The sequence below is a fragment of the Carcharhinus amblyrhynchos genome, chromosome 7, assembly GCF_965287045.1.
Source record: "Carcharhinus amblyrhynchos chromosome 7, sCarAmb.v2.hapA, whole genome shotgun sequence".
NCBI lineage: Eukaryota > Metazoa > Chordata > Chondrichthyes > Carcharhiniformes > Carcharhinidae > Carcharhinus > Carcharhinus amblyrhynchos.
The window spans coordinates 127,771,726-127,796,239 of record NC_137330.1 but is presented as its reverse complement, the minus strand read 5'-3'; the positions used below and the strand labels follow the sequence as shown (position 1 = coordinate 127,796,239).

General features: G+C 45.4%; 1 protein-coding gene across 1 annotated transcript in view; it reads right to left on the bottom strand.

The window, feature by feature from the left end:
* LOC145345624 (dynein axonemal heavy chain 8-like) overlaps nt 1–24,514 on the bottom strand; it is a gene marked incomplete at its 3' end in the record, with an annotated part of 1,250,971 nt that overhangs the window by 392,842 nt on the left and 833,615 nt on the right. The window contains exon 40 of the mRNA XM_080193458.1: nt 3,748–3,901. Coding sequence (XP_080049584.1) covers nt 3,748–3,901 — 154 coding nt within the window. The remainder of the gene's footprint in view (nt 1–3,747; nt 3,902–24,514) is intronic.

Here is a 24,514-nt window from a genome sequence, read left to right as displayed (position 1 = left end):
AGTAAGTCCTGTCCTGGTTCAATCTATCAAAATGCATCACTTCGCATTTATTTAAATTAAACTCCATCTACCATTCATCAGCCCACTTGCCCAATTGATCAAGATCCCGTTGCAATCAGAGATAACTTTCTCCACTGTCCACTATGCCACCAATCTTTGTGTTATCTGCAAACTTACTAACCATGCCTTCTATGTTGTCATCCAAATCATTAATATAAATAACAAATAACAATGGACCCAGTACTGATCCCTGAGGCACACCACTAGTCACAGGCCTCCAGTTTGAAAAACAACCCTCTACAACCCACCTTCTGGCTTCTGTCAAGAAGCCAATTTTGTAACCATTTAGATACCTCACCCGGGATCCCGTGAGATTTAACCTTATGCAACAACCTACCATGCGGTACCTTGTCAAAGGCCTTGCTAAAGTCCATGTAGATAACATCAGCAGCACTGCCTTAATCTACCTTCTTGGTTACCCCTTCAAAAAACTGAATTAAATTTGTGAGACATGATTTTCTGCTCACAAAGCCATGCTGACTGTGCCTAATCAGTCCTTGTGTGTCTAAATGCCTGTAGATCCTGTCTCTCAAAATACCTTCCAACAATTTACCCACTATGTGTGGATCAGTGGCCTGTAGTTCCCAGGCTTTTCCCTGCAGCCCTTTTTAAACAAAGGCACTTGCCACTCTCCAATTTTCAGGCACCTCACTCGTGACTGTCGATGATTCAAGTAGCTCGGGTAGGCACCTGCAATTTCCTCCCTAGCCTCCCATAATGTCTTGGGATTCACTTCATCAGATACCAGGGATTTATCTACCTGATGTGCTTTAAGACTTCCAACACGTCCTTCTCTGTAATATGTACACTCCTCAAGACATCACTATTTATTTCCCCAAATTACCTAACACCCACGCTTGTCTCAATACTAAATACTGATGAGAAATATTCATTTAGGATCTCACGCATCTCTTGTGGATCCACACATAGATAACCTTGTTGATCCTTAAGAGACCCTACTCTTTCCCTTGTTACTCTTTTGCCCTTTATGCATATGTAGAAGCTCTCTGGAAGCTCTTTTGCCCCGTCTACTGAAACAATCTTGTGTCCCCTTTTTGCGCTCCTTATTTCTCTCTTAACTCTTACTCCTACACCCCCTATACTCTTCAAGGGATACACTTGATTCCAGCTGCCAATGCATGCCATGCGCCTCTTTCTTCTTCTTGACCAGGGCCTCAATATCCCACATCATCCAGGATTCCCAACTTCTGCCAGCCTCACCCTTCACTCTAAGAGGAATGTGCTGACTCTGAACCCTGGTTAACACACTTTTGAAAGAATGCCACTTACCAGATGCCCCTTTGCCTTCCCACAGACTCTCCCAATTAGCTTTTGAAAGTTCCTATCTGATACCATTAAAATTGGTCTTGCCCCAATTTAGAATTTTAGCGTTTGGGCCAGTCCTATCATTCTTCATAGCTATCTTAAAACAAATGGAATTATGGTCACTGGTCCCAAAGTGTACCCTCACTAACACTTCTGTCACCTGCCCTTCCTTATTTCCCAAGAAGAGGTCAAGATTTGCTCCCTCTCCAGTTGGTCCATCCATATACAGAATGAGAATTCCTCCTGAATACACTCAACAAATTTCTCTCCATCCAACCCTCTAATACTATGGCTGTACCAGTCAAGGTTGAGAAAGTTAAAATCTCTGACTATTACCACCCTATTTTTCTTGGTGCTATCATAAACTCCTTACATGTTTGCTCCTTAATTTCCCGCCATTTGGGTGCCTATAGTACAACCCTAAAGTGATTTCCCCCTTCTTATTTCTCAGTTCTACCCATGCCAACTCAATGGCTGAACCCTTGGTTATATCTTCTCTCAGTGTGGCTGTGAAGTTTTCCCTAATCAAAAGTGCAACTCCCCTTCCTCTCTTACCTCCTGTTCTATCTTTCCTATAGCATCTGTACCCTGGAACATTGAACTGCCAGTCTGTCCCTCCCTTAGCCATGTTTCAGTAATTGCTATAATATCCCAGTCCCACATACCCATCCATGCCCTGAGTTCATCTGTCTGGAAATAATGCAGTTTAATCTGAACTTCCCTTGGTCTGTCTTGCTTTTGCCTGATCTGTCTGGTAATAGGATTACTGACACTGCCTTTACTACTTAATGCCTTTACTACTGCCCTTACTACATTAACTTCTGTGCTGTGCTGTCCTCAAATTTCTCTTCTGTATCCGTACTGCTTCTATCGCTCCCCCCCCCCCGCCCCCCGCCAAACTAGTTTAAACCCTCCCAAATGGCTCTAGCAAATCTCCCCACCAGGATGTTAATTCTCCTCCAGTTCAGGTGTAACTTGTCCCTCTTGGACAGGTCAGCCCTTCCTCAGAAAAGATTCCAATGATCCACAAATCTAAATCCCTGCCCCCTACACCAATTCTCAAGCCACACATTCATCTGCCTAATCTTCCTATTCCTAGTCTCACTAGCATGTGGCACTGGTACTAGTCCTGAAATTACTACCTTCGAGGTCGTGCACTTTAATCTTCTGCTTAACTCTATATTCACATTTCAGGATCTCATCCCTTTTTCTACCTATGTTTTTGGTACTAATATGTACAATGATCTCCGGCTGCTCCCCCTTCCCCTTAAGAATGTCCTGCAATCACTCAGAGACGTCCTTGACCCTGGCACAAGGGAGGCAATACACCATCCTGGAGTCTTGATTGCGGCCACAGAAAAGTCTGTCTGTGCCTCTAACTAGCGAGTCCCCTATTACTGCTGCTCGCTTGCTCTTTGCCTGACCCTGTCCCACAGCAGAACTAGCCATGTTGCCATAGGCTTGGCTGTTACTGGTATCTCCCCCTGACAGGCCATCCTTCTCAACAGTATCCAAGATGGTGTACCTGTTTGAAAGGAGAATAGGCACAGGAGACTCCTGTACTACCTGCCTGCATCTCCTGGCAGTCACCCATCTACCTGTCTGAACCTCTGGTGTGACAACCTCCCTATAACTAGTATCTATCACACTCTCTGCCTCATGTATGCTCCACATCTACCTGCTACTCTAACTGAACAATGGAGTTTGTGAGGAGCTGCAACTGGACACACTTCCTGCACACAAAGTTGTAAGGGAGACTAGATTGCTCCCAAATTTCCCACATCTAGCAGGAAGAGCATACCACTGTCTTAATTACCATAATGCCCTTATACAGTTGAAAGGATTAAAGAATCTTAATTCCTCTCCTTTGCTTATGGCCCTCCTGATAACTTTTTTTTGGTTAGAAGAAGAGATAGAGAGGGAATGTTTGGGGTTTAACTGGCCCTTCACAGCAGCTCCTCCACATCCCACCTTCTGGTCACCGTGACTGCACCTATGCAAATGTTACCTGCAATCACCAATCATGTTCACCACTCTGCTGCCCTCACCTGGACACTTGCCTTCACTCGAAGTAGGAAGGTGTCTCCTGGAAATTCACCTTCTGGTCGCAGTGACTGCACCTATGCAAATATTGCCTGTAACAGCCAATCACTGTCACCCCTCTGCTGCTCTTTCCTGGTCCTTTAATAATATATAAAATAATTAAAATGTACTCCCACTCTCACCAGATTTTGTACCCGTGTCCCCAGTCTTGCTGGTGTAAAATTGCCCCCATTATTTCTAATGGATTCTGCAAGAGTTACCATAATGACCAGGAAGCATGAAGCTAGCTAATACATTTAAATTAATTTTATAAATTACCTGTGGCAGTTGTTTGGCAATGTCTCCTCCAACAAAGACAGCTTCCAAATAAATCCACAGATTTTGGACTAAAAGCCATTGTTCTATTATAGTTGTGCATGTTGTCAGGTTATGTACCCAGATCTGAATATCCTTCTTGTAATAAGTATTATACCTATAGAATAGAATAATTTCAGAAGTCAAGACAATGCTGGTGGATTTTAGACCTCTTTTTAACATTTGAGCTTGAATTTAAATGGAATTATGTTACAGACGTTACCACAGGTCAGGCACAAACAAAAAGGCAAACTATGTCTTCTTGAAATCAAAACCTAAAGTGCTGGAAAATCTCAGCTGGTCACACAGCATCTGAGGCTAAGGGGCGACCTGAGAGAAGTTTATAAAATTATGATGGGTATAGATAAGGTGAATAGTTGGAAGCCTTTTCCCAGGGGAGAAATGACAATTACAAGGGGGCAGAAGTTCAACGTAAGGGGGGAAAGGTTCAGTACAGATGTGAGGGGTAAGTGTTTTACACAGAGGGTGGTGGCAGCCTGGAATGCACTGCCAAGTGAGGTTGTTGAGGCAGACATGTCATAGAACATAGAACACTACAGCACAAACAGGCCCTTCGGCCCACTAGTTGCACCGATCACTTCTATACCTACAAAGCCATAGACCTATCTATAACCCCCAAACCCATTAGATCCCATGTACTCATCCAGAAGTCTTTTAAAAGACCCCAGCGAGTTTGCCTCCACCACTACCGACGGCAGCCGATTCCATTCACTCACCACCCTCTGAGTGAAAAACTTACCCCTAACATCTCCTCTGTACTTGCTTCCCTGCACCTTAAATCTGTGTCCTCTCATAGCGACCATTTCAGCCCTGGGAAATAGCCTCTGAAAGTCCACCCTATCTATTCCTCTCAACATCTTACAAACCTCTATCAGGTCGCCTCTCAACCTTTGTCTCTCCAGGGAGAAGAGTCCCAGCTCCCTCAACCTATCTTCATAAGGCATGCCTCCCAATCCAGGCAACATCCTTGTAAATCTCTTCTGCACCCTTTCAACAGCTTCCACGTCCTTCCTATAGTGAGGCGACCAGAACTGCGCACAGTACTCCAATGTCAGTGACATTTAAGACTTATCTGGATAGACACATGAACAGGTGGGATATAGAGGATGCAAGCAGTTGGTCTAGAAAGAACAACATGATCAGTGCATACTTGGAGGGCCAAAGGGCCTATTCCTGTGCTCTACTGATCTTTGTTCTTTGAACAACCTCATATTTTCCACTTTATATCCTAGAATCATGGAATCATAGAACCCTACAATGCAGAAGGAGGCCATTCAGCCTATCATGCCTGCACTGACCTCAATCCCCCCCAGGCTTTATCCTCATAACCCCATGTATCTACTCTAATTAGTCCCCCTGACACGAAGGGGCAATTTAGCATGGCCAATCCACCTAACCCGCATCAGCCATTTTCTTGCCCATTCATTGTCCAAATTGTCCAGGTGCATTACATCTTATTCATTAGCGAACTTAAAAATATTATACTTGGTCCCCATATCCAAATCATTGATATATATTGTGAATAGCTGAGGCCCAAGTACTGATCCTTGTGGTACCCCATGAGTCATAGCCTGATTATTCCTACTCTTTGTTTTTTGCCTCTTAGCCAATCATTAATCCATGCCAGCATGGTAACTCTTGCAGTTGACTGGAAGACTGGTAGTGATTCAGTATGATGCCAACAGCGTGGGTACAATTCCTGTACCACCTAAGGCTATTCATGAAGGCCCGCCTTCTCAATCTTGCCCCTTATCTGAGGAGTGGCAATCCTCAGGTTAAATCGCTGCCAGTCAGCTCTCGCCATCAAAGGGGAGCGCAATCTATGGTCATCTGGGACAATACTGATTTTACCTTACTCTTAATCCATGCTAATATGTTGCTTTTGATTCCAAATGCTTTAACTCTGCTAATCAAACTCCTTTGTGGGTCTTTATCAAAAACCTGAACATTCAAATTTACTCCATCTATTGAATCTCCTCTGAATGAGACACAGTCAGAGTGAGTGTGTATATTTAGGGAGTTTGGGACACATTGGGGACTGAATTGTTAATCTTTTTTTAAAAGGCTTTTAAAATTCCGTAGTTTAGTTCAAAGTTTAAAAAGATGGTTGACTTGACTCACTGAGCAACAGTTAACTGTCAGTTACCTGAAGCCTGAATGGGGCCTTGATCGGTGTTGATTACTGTTGAGGCATAACTAGTGTGTGACTCAACTCACTTCAGCTCTACTTAAGAAGAAGACTGTTGGAATCACATTATCAGTATGATTCATGCACAAGCAGTTGGGGGGGAGCATATCCTGAGTGAGACAGACAGAGACAGTGTATGTATCTGGGAATTCAGTGCAGAGGGGAAAGAATGGGTGGCATGATGGCACAGTGGTTAGCACAGCTGCCTCACAGCACCAGAGATCCCAGGTTCTATTCCTGGTTTGGGTCACTGCTAGTGTGGAGTTTGCACATTCTCCCTGTGTCTGTGTTTCCTCCGGGTGCTCCGGTTTCCTCCCACCGTCCATAGATGTACAGGTTAGGTGGATTGGCCATGCAAAATTTCCCCTTAGTGTTAGGGGACTAGCTAAGGTATGGGGTTATGGGGATAGGGCCTGGGTGGGATTATGGTTGGTGCAGATGCGATGGGTTGAATGGCCTTATTCTGCACTGTAAGATTCTATGATCAAAGAAGAAATAACGAGGCACCTAGAAAAGAATGGTTTGATCGAGCAGATGCAGCACAGACTCATTAAGGGGAAGTCGTGTTTGACGAATTTATTGGATTTCTATGAGGATGTGACTAGTGTGGTAGACAGAGGGGAACTGGTGGGTGTGGTGTTTTTAGATTTCCAAAAGGCGCTTGATAAGGTGCCTCACAAAAGGTTGCTATAAAAGGTTAGGGCGTATGGAGTGGGGGGTAAGGTGTTCGCATGGATAGAAGATTGGCTGTCTAATAGGAGGCAGAGAGTTGGTATTAATGGGTGCTATTCTGGTTGGCAGTTGGTGACTAGTGGAGTGCCGCAGGGATCGGTGCTGGGGCTTCAACTGTTTACCATTCATATAGATGATCTGGAGGAGGGGGCTGAGTGTAGGGTGACGAAATTTGCTGATGACACAAAGATGAGTGGAAAAGCAAATTGCGTGGAGGGTGCGGAAAGTCTGCAGAGAGATCTGGATAGGCTGAGTGAGTGGGCAAGGACCTGGCAGATGGAGTATAATGTTAGCAAGTGTGAGGTTATCCACTTTGGCAGAAATAATCGTAGGAGGGATTATTATTTAAAAGGTGAAAAGCTGCAGCATGCTATGGTGCAGAGGGACTTGGGGGTCCTTGTGCATGAGTCACAAAAACCCAGTCTGCAGGTCCAGCAGGTGATCAAGAAGGCGAATGGAATGTTGGCCTTTATAGCGAGGGGGATAGAATACAGAAGCAGGGAGGTCTTGCTGCAACTGTACAGGGTACTGGTGAGGCCGCAGCTGGAGTACTGTGTGCAGTTTTGGTCGCCGCACTTGTGGAAGGATATATTGGCCTTGGAGGGAGTGCAGAGAAGGTTCACTAGGCTGATACTGGAGATGAGGGGGTTAGCCTATGAAGAGAGACTAAATAGACTGGGTCTGTACTTGCTGGAGTTTGGAAGGATGAGGGGGGATCTTATAGAGACATATAAGATAATGAAGGGGATAGATAGGGTAGAGGTAGAGAGATTCTTCCCGCTTAGAAAGGATAGCAGGCCTAGAGGGCACAGCCTCAAGGTAAGTGGGGGGGCAGTTTAAATCAGAGTTGAGGAAGAACTTCTTCACTCAAAGGGTGCTGAATCTCTGGAATTCTCTGCCCATTGAAGTGGTGGAGGCTACCTCGCTGAATATATTTAAGACATGGGCAGATAGATTTCTGATAGACAGGGGAATTAAGGGTTATGGGGAGAAAGTGGAAAAGTGGAACTGAGCCACTTCAGATCAGCCATGATCTTACTGAATGGCGGGGCAAGCTCGAAGGGCGAGATGGCCTACTCCTGCTCCTATTTCTTATGTTCTTATGATCAAAACTTTTTTGCTTTCTAAATTTCTAATCTTTGAAAATGGTCTTCCCCTGCTACAGGAGGAGAGACAACAAGGGAGAGAGCTGATTAGTAAGTAGTCAGTAAGTTGTTTTTCTTTAACTTAGAGTGAGGTTAAAACTAGTTCGGGGAGTGGGGGGGGGAACCAAAGCAAAGGTGAATTAACTGAAGGGAAACCAGAGAGTAGGGCAGGCAAAACTCAGAGAAAAAGCAGGCAAGGTATGGTTGCTAATCAAAGAAGGTCTGGTGAACTGAAGTGCATTTGTTTCAATGCGAGAAGTGTAAGAGGTAAGGCAGATGAACTTAGAGCTTGGATTAGTACTTGGAACGATGATGTTGTTGCCATTACAGAGACTTAGTTAAGAGAAGGACATGATTGGCAACTTAACGTTCCAGGATACAAATGTTTCAGGTGGGATAAAGGGGTGGGGAGTTGTACTACTGGTTGCACTATGGAGAATATCACAGCTGTACTGCGAGAGGACACCTCGGAGGCCTCATAGAGTGAGGCGATATGGGTAGCTCAGGAATAGGAAGGGTGTAGTCACAATATTGGGGGTTTACTATAGGTGTGAGATAGAGGAACAGATATGTAGGCAGATTTTGACATGGTGTAAAAGTAACAGGGTTATTGTGGTGGGAGATATTAACTTCCCCTACATTGACTGAGACTCACTTAGTGCGAGGGGCATGAATGGGGCAGAGTTTGTAAGGAGTATCCAGGAGGCTTTCTTGAAACAGTATGTAGACAGTCCAACTAGGGAAGGGGCCGTACTGGACCTGGTATTGGGGAATGATTCCAGCCAGGTGATCGATGCTTCAGCAGGGGAGCAGTTTGGGAACAGTGACCACAATTCAGTAAGCTTTAAGGTACTGATAGATAAAGATAAGTATAGTCCTCAAGTGAAGGTGCTAAACTGGGGGAAGGCTAATTACAACAATATTAGGCAGGAACTGAAGAATGTAGATTGGGAGCAGATGTTTGCGGGCAAATCAACATCTCGCATGTGGGAGGCTTTCAAGTGTAAGTTGATAGGAATTCAGGACTGGCACATTCCAGTAAAGATGAAGGATAAGTATGTCAAGTTTCAGGAACCTTGGATAACGAGAGATATTGTGAGCCTAGTTAAAGAGAAAAAGGAAGCATTCATCAAGGCTAGGAGGCTGGGAACACACAAAACAAGTGTGGAATACAAGAAAAGTAGAAATAAACTTAAGCAAGGAGTAAAGAGGGCTAAAAGGGCCACAAAAAGTCATTGGCCAGCAGGATTAAGGAAAATCCCCAAGGCTTTTTATACATATATAGAGAGCAAGAAAGCAGCCAGGGAGAGAGTTGGCCCACTCAAAGACAGAGGAGGGAATCTAAACATAGAGCCAGTGGAGATGGGCGAGGTATTAAATGAATACCTTACATCAGTATTCACCAAAGAAAAGGACTTGATGAATGATGGGTCTGGGAAAGTGTGTGCAGGTAGTTTGAATGATGTTGAGATCAAAAAGGAGTTCTTGAGAAACATTAAGGTAGACAAGTCTCCAGGCCTGATGGGATATACCCCAAAATATTGAGAGAGGCAAGGGAGGAAATTGTTGGGGCCTTGAGAGAAGTCTTTGTATTCTCACTGGCTACAGGGGATGTCACAGTAAGAAGTCTCACAACACCAGGTTAAAGTCCTGACTCAGTTGACGAAGTAGCAAATCCTGAAAGCTAGTGGCGTTTACTACCAAATAAACCTGTTGGACTTTAACCTGGTGTTGTGAGACTTCTTACGGTGTTTACCCCAGTCCAACATCGGCATCTCCACATCCAGGGGAGATCCCAGAGAACTGGAGAATGGCCAATGTTGTTCCTTTGTTTAAGAAGGGTAGCAAGGATAATCCAGGTAATCACAGGCCAGTGAGCCTCATGTCAGTGGTAGGGAAATTATTGCAGAGGGTTTTTTCAGGACAGGGCATGTTCCCACTTGGAAATATGTGAATGTACTAGCGAAAAGTAACATAGTTGTGTGAAGGGGAGATCGTGTCTCACTAACTTGGTTGAGTTTTTCGAGGAAGTGACAAAGATGATTGATGAGGGTAAGGCAGTGGATATTGTCTACAGGGATTTCAGTAAGGCCTTTGACAAGATCCCTCATGGCAGACTACTACAGAAGGTGAAGTTGTATAGGATCAGATGTGAGTTGGCAAGATGGATACAGACATGTTTCAGTCATAGAAGACAGAGTAGCAATGAAAGAGTATGTTTCTGATTGGAGGGCTGTGACAAGTGACATTCCTCAGGGTTTGCTGTTTGTAATATATATAAATGATTTGGAGGAAAATGTAACTGGTTTGATGACACAAAGGTTGATGGATTTGGGGATAGTGATGAGGACCATCAGAGGATACAGCATGATATAGATCAGTTGGAGACTTGGGTGGAGAGATGGCGATGGAGTTTAATCTGGACAAATGTGAAGTAATGCATTTTGGAAGGTCTAATTCAGATAGGAAATATACAGTAAATGGCCGAACCCTTCAGAGTATTGGTAGGCAGAGGGATCTGGGTGTACAGGTAGATAAGTCATTGGAAGTGGCAATATAGGTGGAAATGGTAATCAAGAAGGCATAGAGCATGCTTGCCTTCATCGGCCAGGGCACTGAGTTTAAAAATTGGCTAGTCACGTTGTAGCTATATAGAATGTTAGTAATGCTGCACTTGGAATATACTGTTCAATTCTGGTCACCTCACTACCAAAAGGATGTGGAGGCTTTGGAGAGGGTACAGAAAAGATTTGCCAGGATGTTGTCTGGTATGGAGGGCGTTAACTATGAGGAGACGTTAGAAAAACTTGGTTTGTTCTCACTGGGATGACAGATGTTGAGGGGCGACCGGATAGAAGTCTACAAGATTATGAGGGGCATTGACAGAGTGGATGGTCAGAAACTTTTTCCCAGGGTGGATGAATCAGTTGGGGGCATAAGTTTAAGGTGCAAGGGGCAAGGTTTAAAGGAGATGTACGAGGCAAGTTTTTGCACAGAGGGTGTTGGCTATTTAGAACTCGCTGCCAGGGGAGGTAGTGGAAGCAGATATGATAGTGAATTTTAAGGGGTGTCTGGACAATACATGAGTAGGATGTGAATAGAGGGATGTGGTCCCCGGAAGGCTAGCGGATTTAGTTCATTTGGGCAACATGGTCGGTGCAGGCTTGTAGGGCCGAAGGGCCTGTCCCTGTGCTGTCATTTTCTTTGTTCTTTGTTCTTCTTTGAAAGGTAAGAGCTCTTAAAATAAATAAAGAACAAAGAGAAGTACAGCCCAGGAAAAGTTCCTTTGGCCCACCAAGTCTGTGGTGACACAGATGCCTCTCTAATCTAACATTTTCTTTCCTCTACGTGGTCCATATCCCTCTATTCCATATTCATGTATCTAGCCAGATGGCTCTTGAGCATTGTTATAGAAACTGCTTCCACCATCTCATCTGGAAGCAAGTTCCAGGCACTCATCACCTTCTGCGTGAAAAACTTGCCCCTTTCATCTCTTTTAAGCTTCCTCCTCTCACTTTCAACCTATGCCACCGAGTAATTGACCCTTCAACTCTGGGAAAAAGTCTTTAACTATCCACTCTATCTAAGCCTGTCATAATCTTGTAAACATCCATCAGGTTCCCCCTCATCTTCTGACACTCCAATATAAGCAATCCAAGTTTGTTCAACCTTTCTTCATAGCCCATATCCCTCAAACTGGGCAACATCTTGGTAAATCTCCTCTGCACCCTTTCCAATGTATTAACATCCTTCCAGTGGTGTGGCGATCAAAATTGTATACAATATTCCAAATGCACCCTAACCAAAGTTTTTTCAGATGCAACACAATTTTCCAATTCCTATATTCAATGTCCCGACTGATGAAAGCCAGCACGCCATACACTTTCTTCACCACCTTGTCCAGCTGAGTTGCTACCTTGAGGGAACTGTGGATGTACATGCCTAGATCCCGCTGTAATCTAATATTTCTAAGGGCTCTACCATTTACTGTATACTTTCCTTCTGCAGTTGACCTCCCATATTGCATCACCTCACATTTATCCGGGTTAAATTCCATCTACCAACTTTTGGCCCAGGTCTCTAGCCGATTAATATCCTGCTGTACTTTCTGAAATCCTCCTCACTATCCACTGTTCTCCCAATTGTTATCTCATCTGCAAATTTATTAATCAGACCACCTACATTTTCCTCCAAATCATTTATATATATTACAAACAACAGAGAACACAGCACTGATCTTTGTGGAATACCGCTTGTTAATACTTCAGTTAGAAAATTACTCTTGCACTGCTACTCACTGCTTTCTAATCCTAAGCCAGTTTTGCATCCATCTTACCAGCACTCCTAGGATCACATATGACCTCATGTTCTGTATCAAAGGCTTTACTAAAGTCCATGTATACAATATTATTGCCCTGCCCTGCTCTATTTTTCTTGTCACCTCCTTAAAGAAATCAATCAAGTTCATGAGACACGACCGAAGGTAAATCAAAACAAGGCATAACTTACTCAGTTAATGGTAGGGCGTTGCGGAGAGTCACAGATAAAAGAGATCTAGGGGAACAGGTTCATAGCTCCTTGAAAGTGGAGTCATAGGTGGACTGAGTAGTGAAAAACGCATTCAGTATGCTTGGACAGAACATTGAATACAGAAGTTGGGATGTCTTGTTGAAGCTGTACAAGACATTGATAAGGCCACACTTGGAATGCTGTGTTCAATTCTGGTCACCCTATTATAGAAAGAGTGCAGAAAAGATTTACTAGGTTGCTACTGGTACTTGATGTTTTGAGTTATAAGGAGAGACTGGGACTTTTTTCTCTTGAATGTAGGAGGTTTTATAGAGGTCTATAAAATGATGAGAGGCATAGATCAGCTAGATAGTCAATATCTTTTCCCAAACATAGGGGGGTCTAAAATTAGAGGGCATAGGTTTAAGCTGAGAGGTACAAAAGGGTCCAGAGGGGCAATTTTTTCACTCAAGGGGTGGTGAGTATCTGGAACAAGCTGTGAAAGGTAATAGTAGAGGAGGATACAATTTTATCTTTTAAAAAGCTTTTAGATAGTTACATGAGTAAGATGACTATAGAGAGATATGGGTCAAATGTGGGCAATTGGAACAAGCTTAGTGGTTGCATGCTACGGTGCAGAGGGACCTGGGGGTCCTTGTGCATGAGTCGCAAAAACCCAGCCTACAGGTGCAGCAGGTGATCAGGAAGGCAAATGTGATGCTGGCCTTCATAGCAAGGGGGATTGAATATAAAAGTAAGGAGGTCTTGCTGCAACTGTACAGGGCACTGGTGAGGCCGCAGCTGGAGTACTGTGTGCAGTTTTGGTCGCTGCACTTGCACAAGGATATTTTGGCCTTGGAGGGAGTGCAGAGGAGGTTCACTAGGCTGATACCGGAGTTGAGGGGGTTGAGCTATGAGGAGAGGCTGAATAAACTGGGCTTGTACTCGTTGGAGTTTAGAAGGATGAGGGGGGATCTTATTGAGAAGTATAAGATAATGAAGGGGATGGATAGGGTAGAGGTTGAGAGGTTCTTCCCGCTCAGAAAGGACAGCAGGACTAGAGGGCACAGCCTCAAGATAAGGGGGGGGGCAGTTTAGAACGGAGTTGAGGAGGAACTTCTTCACTCAAAGGGTGGTGAATCTCTGGAATTCTCTGCCCGTTGAAGTGGTGGAGGCTACCTCACTAAATATATTTAAGACACGGGTAGATAGGTTTTTGATAGACAGGGGAGGTGTTGAGATGGCAGCGTGGGCTCGTTGGACCGAAGGGCCTGTTTCCCAGGCTGATTTTGTTCTTTGTTATGGGGAGAAAGTGGGAAAGTGGAACTGAGCCACTTCAGATCAGCCATGATCTTACTGAATGGCGGGGCAGGCTAGAGGGGCTAGATGGCCTACTCCTGCTCCTATTTCTTATGTTCTTATGTTAAAAAAAGGGGCAGCATGGACAGCTTGGGCCGAAGGGCCGGTTTCCATGTTGTAAACCTCTATGACTCTATGACTATGACCTCCCCTTCCCAAAAACATGCTGCCTATCAATAAAGCTATTCTTTTCCAGATGTGAGTACACTCTCCCTAATCTTCTCCAATAATTTCCCACCACTGTTGTAAAGCTCACAGGGCTGTATTTCCCTGTATTGTTTCTTCCGTCATTCTTAAACAGAGGAACAATGTTAGCTTCTCTCCAATCCTTTAGCACCTTGCTGGTGGCTAAAGAGGAAACAAAGGTTTTGGCCAAGGCCTCAGCAATTTCTTCCCTTGACTCTCAATATTCTGGGAGAGACCCTATCTGGTCTGGCCCTTGTCCACCTTCATGTTTTTCAAAACCTCCAATACTTCCTCCCTTTTTATCTCAACAAATCCTAGAATGTCAATATCCTTCTTTCTACACTCATCATCCACCACATCCTTCTCTTTTGTGAATACTGATGCAAAGTATTCGTTAAGGACCTTCCCCACCTCATCTGGCTCCATACATAAATTCCCTCCACTGTCTTTGAGTGGACCTACCCTTTCCTTAGCTATCGTCTTCCTCTTATATGCATAAAAAGCCTTGGGATCCTCTTTAATCCTGCCTGCCAAAGACATTTCATGGCCCCTTTTTGCCCTCCTAAATCCCTGTTTAAGCTCTTTCCTGTTACTTTTGTATTCCTCAAGAGCCTTATCCGTTTTCAATTTCCTGAAATTTATGTATGTCTCCTTCTTCTTTTTCACTAAACTCATAATCTCTCTTGTGATCTAGGGATCACGAATTATGCCATCTTTATCCTTCATTTTTACAGAGACATACTTGTCCTGAATTGTTAAGAACTGACTTTCAAAAGATGCCCACATATTGGATGTGAATTTACCCTCAAAAAGCCACCCCCAGTCTACATTGTCTAGTTCCTGCCTAATACTGTCATAGTTAGCCTCTCCCCAGCTTAGTACTTTCACCCTGGGACTACTTCTATGTAGTCACTTTTATGGGCAGTATGGTGGCACAGTGGTTAGCACTGCTTCTTCACAGCGCCAGGGACCTGGATTTGATTCATGGCTTGGGTCACTATCTGTGTGGAGTTTACATATTCTCCCCATATCTGTATGGGTTTCCTCTGGGTGTTCTGGTTTCCTCCCACATTCTGAAAGACATGCTGTTTAGGTGCACTAACCAGAACAGGCACCGGACTGTCGCGACGAGGGGAATTTCACAGTAACTTCATTGCAGTGTTAATGTAAGCCTTACTTGTGACTGATAAATAAATAAAATAAATAAATAAAGTTTCTATCCTTTTCAATAAGTATCTTGAAACTTATAGAATTGTGATCACTGTTCTCAAAATGGTCCCCCACTGAGACATCAATCACCTGTCCGTGCACATTTCCCAGAACCAGAGCTAAATAGCCCCTTCCCAAGTTCAACTATCTACATATTGCCTCAAGAAGCACTCTTGGACACAGAACAAACTCTGCTGTGTCCAAGCCCTTGCACTAAACAAATCCCAGTCTATGTAGGGAAAGTTAAATTTGACCATCACAACAACCCCGTTGTTTTAACATCTTCCCATAATCTGCTGATGTATCAGTTCTTCCATTTCATGCTGGTTATGGGGAGATCTGTAGCACAACACCAACAGTGTGATTGCACCTGTTCTTGAGTTCTACTTATATGGCCTCACTGCATGATTCCACCAAGGTGTTCTTCTGTATAGCTGTGATATTCTCCCTCATCAGTAAAGCAACGGCCCATCTTTTTTGTCACCCACTCTATTTAACCTGAAGCATCTAAATCCTGGAATGCTAAGCTACCAGTCCTGCCCTTCTTTCACACAAGTCTCCATAATTGCCACAACGTCATATTTCCATGTAATAACTTTTACTTCATCTGCTTTATCTGTAGTACTCCTTATGTTCAAGCAAACATCCCGACCATCTATCCTTTTATATTTTATACATTTTCCCTATGTTTTATTTCTCTTAACCTTACTGGACCTATTCACTGAGTTCCCTACAGACTCTGTACTCTATTCTGTGGCCCTTATTGATTTTTGTCTTTGGTTTCTCTGCCGGATAGTGGGGTGAAGGGTATTGACACTGTCCTTTGTCACAATGACAAAGTGCACAGAAGGGTGTGTTGTCTGCCTGGTGCTCGGGTACAGGATGTCGCAGCTGGGCTGCAGAGGAATCTGGAGTGGGAGGGTGAGAACCCAGTTGTGGTGGTACATGTGGGTGCCAGCGACGTAGGCAAAGTGCGGACTGAGGATCTGGGGAGGGAGTATGAGAAGCTGGGAATGGAATTAAAAAGTAGAACCGACAAGGTGGTCTTCTCTGGGCTACTGCCTGAACCGAGTGCAGACGGGCGTAGGGTTGACAGGATAAAGGAAGTGAATGGGTGGCTCAGGGATTGGTGTGGGAGGAATGGGTTCGAATTTATGGGGCATTGGCACCAGTATTGGGGTAGGTGGGACTTGTTCGGGCGGGATGGGGTTGGTCTGAATCGTGCTGGGACCAGAGTGCTGGCGAATCGAGTAAAGAGGACTGTAGACAGGGCTTTAAACTAATTAGGGGGGGGGAGGGTGCGAGGGTAGGTGATGTTAGGAGGTCTACAGTTAAGGATAGGGTACAGGTAAGGGAAGAGGCTGAGGATGTCCCAAGTGGTGGCGTTACGGCAAATAGGGTCCAGAAGAAGGCTGGGATGAAAGCGCTTTATCTGAATGCACGAAGCATTCGGAATAAAGTGGATGAGCTGGTGGCGCAGATCGACACAAATGGATACGATCTGGTGGCCATTACAGAGACGTGGCTGCAAGGTGACAGGGACTGGGAGATGAATGTACAGGGCTATCAAGTGTTTAGGAAGGATAGGCAGGAGGAAAGAGGGGGTGGCGTAGCTCTGCTGATTAAGGACAGCATCAAGGTGGTAGCAAGGGATGATATCGGAGCCAAAGAGCAGAAAGTGGAATCGTTGTGGGTGGAGATTAGGAACAGCAAAGGGAGGAAGACGCTGGTGGGTGTCGTCTATAGGCCCCCGAATAATGATCTGGAGGTGGGGCGGGCTGTTAACGCGCAAATAAGTGCGGCGTGCAGGAATGGGACGGCAGTAGTTATGGGGGATTTCAATCTGCATATTGATTGGTCGACCCATGTTGGACGAGGTGGGCTCGAGGAGGAGTTCTTGGAATGCTGCCGGGATAGTTTCCTGGAACAGTGTGTGTTGGAGCCGACGAGGGAGCGAGCTATCTTGGATCTGGTGCTATGTAATGAGGCGGGTAGAATTAGGGACCTTGAGGTGAAGGATCCTCTTGGAGAGAGTGATCATTGTATGGTGGAGTTTCTGTTGCAGATGGAGGAGGAGAAAGTGGGTTCCCGGACACGTGTCCTTTGTTTGAATAGAGGGGAGTATGGTAGGATGAGAGAAGAATTGGCGAATGTGGACTGGGGGAGCGCGTTGGAAGGTAGGTCTGCTGAGGAGCAGTGGAGGATCTTTAAGGAGATCTTTCTTGGTGCTCAGCAGAAATTTATTCCGATGGTTAAAAAGGACAGTAGGAAGAGAGGTAATAAGCCGTGGATAACGAAGGAGGTGAAGGAAAGTGTTAAATTAAAAGCGGAGGAATTTAGAGTAGCTAAGAGCAGTGGGCGAGAAGAGGATTGGGAGAGGTTTAAATGTCAACAAAGATTGACAAAAAAGTTGATAAAGGAGGGTAGAAGAAGCTATGAAGCTGGGCTAGCGCTTAATATAAAAAAGGATAGCAAGAGTTTTTATAAATATATAAAAAGGAAGAGGCTGGCTAGGGTGAACGTTGGTCCCTTAGAGGATGAGAAAGGGGACCTAGTGGTAGGGGATGGGGATATGGCTAAGGTCTTGAATAACTTTTTTGTTTCTGTCTTCACGGAGGAGGACGTGAATAATTTGCCGGGTGTTAGCGATGGAAAGGTGGTAGGACTGGAGGGTCTTAATGACATTACTGTTACTAGAGAGGTGGTGCGCAACAGACTGGAGGGGCTGATTGTGGACAAGTCCCCAGGACCGGATGGAATGCATCCGAGGGTTCTGAAAGAAATGGCGGAGGTGATAGTGGATGCCTTGGTGGTTATTTTCCAGACGTCGCTGGATTCCGGGGAAGTGCCGGAGGATTGGAAAACGGCTAATGTTACGCCGTTGTTTAAGAAGGGTGCCAGGCAAAAGGCGGGGAATTACAGGCCGGTTAGTTTAACGTCTGTGGTAGGTAAAATGTTAGAATCCGTCATTAAGGAGGAAATTGCGAGGCATCTTGAAGGGAATTGCTTGATAGGGCAGACGCAACACGGTTTCATTAAAGGGAAGTCGTGTCTGACAAATTTACTGGAGTTCTATGAGGATGTGTCTAGGGCGGTGGATAGAGGAGAGCCGGTGGATGTGGTCTTTCTGGATTTTCAGAAGGCGTTTGATAAGGTACCTCACAAGAGGTTACTGCAGAAGGTCAGAGGACATGGAGTTGGGGGTAGGGTGTTAGCGTGGATAGAGGATTGGTTGTCAAATAGGAGGCAGAGAGTGGGGGTCAATGGGTGCTATTCAGATTGGCGGTTGGTGACTAGTGGGGTGCCCCAGGGGTCGGTGCTGGGGCCTCAGCTATTTACCATTTATATAGATGATCTGGAGGAGGGAACCGAGTGTAGGGTGTCGAAGTTTGCTGATGACACCAAGATTGGGGGAAAGGCAAATTGTGCGGAGGGTGTGGAGAGTCTGCAGAAGGATCTAGATAGGCTGGGCGAATGGGCCAGGAAATGGCAAATGGAATTTAATGTTGGCAAGTGTGAGGTGGTCCACTTTGGTAGGAAGAATGGTAGGAAGGACTATTACTTACGTGGCGAAAAACTGCAGCAGGCGACGGTGCAGAGGGACCTCGGGGTCCTTGTGCATGATTCGCAAAAACCCAGCCTGCAGGTGCAGCAGGTGGTCAGGAAGGCGAATGGGATGCTGGCCTTCATAGCGAGGGGGATTGAATATAAAAGTAGGGAGGTCTTGCTGCAGCTGTATAGGGCACTGGTGAGGCCGCAGCTGGAGTACTGTGTGCAGTTTTGGGCGCCGCACCTGCGCAAGGATATTTTGGCCTTGGAGGGAGTGCAGAGGAGGTTTACTAGGCTGATACCGGAGTTGAGGGGGTTGAGCTATGAGGAGAGGCTGAATAAACTAGGCTTGTACTCGTTAGAGTTTAGAAGAATGAGGGGAGATCTCATTGAGACGTATAAGATGATGAATGGGATGGATAGGATAGAGGTGGAAAGACTCTTCCCGCTCAAAAAAGACAGTAGGACTAGGGGGCACAGCCTCAAGATAAAGGGGGGGCGGTTCAGAACGGAGTTGAGGAGGAACTTCTTCACTCAAAGGGTGGTGAATCTCTGGAATTCTCTGCCCGTTGAAGTGGTGGAGGCTGCCTCGCTAAATATTTTTAAGACGCGGGTTGATGGGTTTTTGATAAGAGAGGGGATTAAGGGTTATGGGGAGAGGGCGGGAAAGTGGAACTGAGCCACGACAGATCAGCCATGATCTTATTGAATGGCGGGGCAGGCTCGAAGGGCCAGATGGCCTACTCCTGCTCCTATTTCTTATGTTCTTATGTTCTTATGTTCTTTCACTTTTCCCCTTACTGCCTTTTGTTTCTGCGCCATCTTATTTCCTGCATCAGTTCCCAGCCCCCTGCCACATTAGTTTAAACCTTTCACAACAGCATGAGCAAACGCTTCCCCAGGACATTGGTTCTAATCTGACCCAGCTACAGGCCATCTGATTTGTACTGGTCACACCTCCTCCAGAACAAATTCCAATGTCCAGGAATTTAATCCCTTCCTCTTGCAGCATCCCTCAAACCAAATATTCAGCTTAGCTATCCTAACACTCATACTCTGACTAGCACACAGCACTGGTAGCAAACCTATGATTATTGCCTTTACAGAGTCATAGAGGATTACAGAATGGAAACAGGCCTTTCGGCCCAACTTGTCCATGCAGCCCTTTTTTCTATAAAGCTCCTAAGCTAATCCCAATTGCCCGTATTTGGCACATATCCCTCTATACCCATCATATCCATGTAACTATCTAAATGCTTTTTAAAACACAAAATTGTACCCGTCTCTACTACTACCTCTGGCAGCTTATTCCAGATGTTCACCACTCTCTGTGTGAAAAAATTGCTCCCCTGGACACTTTCGTATCTCTCCCCCATCACCTTAATCCTACGCCCTCTAGTTTTAGACTTTAGAACATAGAACATAGAACATAGAACACTACAGCACAAACAGGCCCTTCGGCCCACGAGTTGTGCCGATCACATCAACACCTACCAACCTACAGACCTATCTATAACCCTCAATCTCATTAAACCCCATATACTCATCCAGAAGTCTTTTAAAAGACCCCAGCGAGTTCGCCTCCACCACCACTGACGGCAGCTGATTCCATTCACTCACCACCCTCTGAGTGAAAAACTTACCCCTAACATCACTTCTGAACCTCCCTCCCCGCACCTTAAATCTGTGTCCTCTCGTAGCAACCATTTCAACCTGGGGAAATAGCCTCTGAGAGTCCACCCTATCTATTCCTCTCAACATTTTGTAAACTTCTATCAGGTCGCCTCTCAACCTTCGTCTCTCCAGGGAAAAGAGTCCCAGCTCCCTCAACCTAACTTCATAAGGCATGCCTCCCAGTCCAGGCAACATCCTTGTAAATCTCCTCTGTACCCTCTCAATAGCTTCTACATCTTTCCTATAGTGAGGCGACCAGAACTGCGCACAATACTCTAAATGAGGCCTGACAAGGGTCTTATAAAGTTGCAGCATTACCTCCCGACTCCTAAACTCAATCCCTCGATGAATGAAGGCCAGTACACCATACTTTGGGAAAAGATATTGACTATCTAGCTGATCTGTGCCCATCATTATTTTATAGACTTCTAAAAGATCACCCCTCAGCCTCCTGCGCTCCAGAGAAAAAAGTCTCAGTCTATCCAGCCTCTCCTTATAACTCAATCCATCAAGTCCCAGTAACATCCTTGTAAATCTTTTCTGTACTCTTTCTAGTTTAATAACATCCTTTCTATAATAGGGTGACTAGAATTGCACACGTATTCCAAGTGTGGCCTTACCAATGTCTTGTACAACTTCAACAAGACGTTTCAAGTCCTGTATTCAATGTTCTGACCGATGAAATCAAGCATGCCAAATGCGTTCTTCACCATTCTGTCCACCTGTAACTCCACTTCAAGGAGCTATAAACATGTTCCCCTAGATCTCTTTGTTCTGTAATGCCCTACTGAGCAAGTCCTGCCGTGGCTCAATCTACCAAAATGCATCACATCGCATTTGTCCAAATTAAACTCCATCTGTCATTTGTCAGCCCACTGACCCAATTGATCAATTGGAGATAACTTTCTTCACTGTCCATTATGCCACCAATCTTAGTGTCATCTACAAACTCACTAACCATGCCTCCTATATTCTCATCCAAATCATTAATGTAAATGACAAATAACAGTGGGCCCGGCACTGATCCCTGAGGCACATCGCTGTCACAGGTCTCAGTTTGAAAAACAACTCTCTACAACCATCCTCTGGCTTGTGTCAAGAAGCCAATTTTGTATTCATTTAGATACCTCACCCTGGATCCTGTGAGATTTAACCTTATGCAACAACCTACCATGTGATACCTTGTTAAAGTCCACGTAGACAACATCAACTGCACTGCCTTCATCTACCTTCTTGGTTACCCCTTGAAAAAACTCAAACAAATTTGTGATACATGATTTTCCACTCACAAAGCCATGCTGACTGTTTCTCTTCAGTCCTTGCATCTCTAAATGACTGTAGATCCTGTCTCTCAAAATGCCTTCCAACAATTTACCCACCACTGATGTAAGACTCACTGGCCTGTGTGTTAGCGTGGATAGAGGATTGGCTGTCAAATAGGAGGCAGAGAGTGGGGGTCAACGGGTGCTATTCGGATTGGCGGATGGTGACTAGTGGAGTGCCCCAGGGGTCGGTGCTGGGGCCTCAGCTTTTTACCATTTATATAGATGATCTGGAGGAGGGAACCGAGTGTAGGGTGTCGAAATTTGCTGATGACACCAAGATTGGGGGAACGGCAAATTGTGCAGAGGGTGTGGAGAGTCTGCAGAAGGATCTAGGTAGGCTGGGCGAATGGGCCAGGGAATGGCAAATGGAATTTAATGTTGGCAAGTGTAAGGTGGTCCACTTTGGTAGGAAGAATGGTAGGAAGGACTATTACTTACGTGGCGAAAAACTGCAGCAGGCGACGGTGCAGAGGGACCTCGGGGTCCTTGTGCATGAGTCGCAAAAACCCAGCTTGCAGCTGCAGCAGGTGGTCAGGAAGGCAAATGGGATGCTGGCCTTCATAGCGAGGGGGATTGAATATAAAAGTAGGGAGGTCTTGCTGCAGCTGTATAGGGCATTGGTGAGGCTGCAGCTGGAGTACTGTGTGCAGTTTTGGGCGCCGCACCTGCGCAAAGATATTTTGGCCTTGGAGGGAGTGCAGAGGAGGTTTACTAGGCTGATACCGGAGTTGAGGGGGTTGAGCTATGAGGAGAGGCTGAATAAACTGGGCTTGTACTCGTTAGAGTTTAGAAGAATGAGGGGAGATCTCATTGAGACGTATAAGATGATGAATGGGATGGATAGGATAGAGGTGGAGAGACTCTTCCCGCTCAAAAAAGACAGTAGGACTAGGGGGCACAGCCTCAAGATAAAAGGGGGGCGGTTTAGAACGGAGTTGAGGAGGAACTTCTTCACTCAAAGGGTGGTGAATCTCTGGATTTCTCTGCCCGTTGAAGTGGTGGAGGCTGCCTCGCTAAATATTCTTAAGACGCGGGTTGATGGGTTTTTGATAAGAGAGGGGATTAAGGGTTATTGGGAGAAAGCGGGAAAGTGGAACTGAGCAGCGACAGATCAGCCATGATCTTATTGAATGGCGGGGCAGGCTCGAAGGGCTAGATGGCCTACTCCTGCTCCTATTTCTTATGTTCTTATGTTCCCAAGCTTTTCCCTGCAGTCCTTTTTAAACAAAGGCACAACATTTGCCACTCTCCAATCTTCAGGCACCTCACTTGTGACTATCGATGATTCAAATATCTTGGCTAGTGGACCCGCAATTTCCTCCCTAGCCTCCCATAATGTCCTGGGATATACTTCATCAGGTCCCATGATTTAGCTACCTTGATGTGCTTTAAAACTTCCAGCACCTCGTTCTCTGTAATATGTACACTCCTCAAGACATCACTATTTATTTCCCCCAAGTTCCCTAACATAAGAACATAAGAACATAAGAAATAGGAGCAGGAGTAGGCCATCTGGCCCTTCGAGCCTGCCCCGCCATTCAATAAGATCATGGCTGATCTGTCGTGGCTCAGTTCCACTTTCCCGCCCTCTCCCCATAACCCTTAATCCCCTCTCTTATCAAAAACCCATCAACCCGCTTCTTAAAAATATTTAGCGAGGCAGCCTCCACCACTTCAACGGGCAGAGAATTCCAGAGATTCACCACCCTTTGAGTGAAGAAGTTCCTCCTCAACTCCGTTCTGAACCGCCCCCCCTTTATCTTGAGGCTGTGCCCCCTAGTCCTACTGTCTTTTTTGAGCGGGAAGAGTCTTTCCACCTCTATCCTATCCATCCCATTCATCATCTTATACGTCTCAATGAGATCTCCCCTCATTCTTCTAAACTCTAACGAGTACAAGCCCAGTTTATTCAGCCTCTCCTCATAGCTCAGCCCCCTCAACTCCGGTATCAGCCTAGTAAACCTCCTCTGCACTCCCTCCAAGGCCAAAATATCCTTGCGCAGGTGCGGCGCCCAAAACTGCACACAGTACTCCAGCTGCGGCCTCACCAATGCCCTATACAGCTGCAGCAAGACCTCCCTACTTTTATATTCAATCCCCCTCGCTATGAAGGCCAGCATCCCATTCGCCTTCCTGACCACCTGCTGCACCTGCAGGCTGGGTTTTTGCGACTCATGCACAAGGACCCCGAGGTCCCTCTGCACCGTCGCCTGCTGCAGTTTTTCGCCCCGTAAGTAATAGTCCTTCCTACCATTATTCCTACCAAAGTGGACCACCTCACACTTGCCAACATTAAATTCCATTTGCCATTTCCTGGCCCATTCGCCCAGCCTATCTAGATCCTTCTGCAGACTCTCCACACCCTCCGCACAATTTGCCTTTCCCCCAATCTTGGTGTCATCAGCAAATTTCGACACCCTACACTCGGTTCCCTCCTCCAGATCATCTATATAAATGGTAAATAGCTGAGGCCCCAGCACCGACCCCTGGGGCACCCCACTAGTCACCATGCTTTTCTCAGCAGTAAATACTGATGAGAAATATTCATTTAGGATCTTACCCATTTCTTATGGATCCACACATAGATGACCTTGTTGATTCTTAAGAGGCCTTAATCTCTTCCTTCTTACTCTTTTGGCCTTTATGTATTTGTAGAAGTCTTTGGATTCTCCTTTGCTTTATCTGCCTAAATAATCTTGCGTCCCCTTTTTGCCCTCCTGATTTCTCTCTTAACTCTACTCCTACACCCTCTATACTATTCAAGGGATTCATTTAATGTGCTCTTTCTTCTTCTTGACCAGAGCCTTAACATTCCAAGTCATGCAGGATTCCCC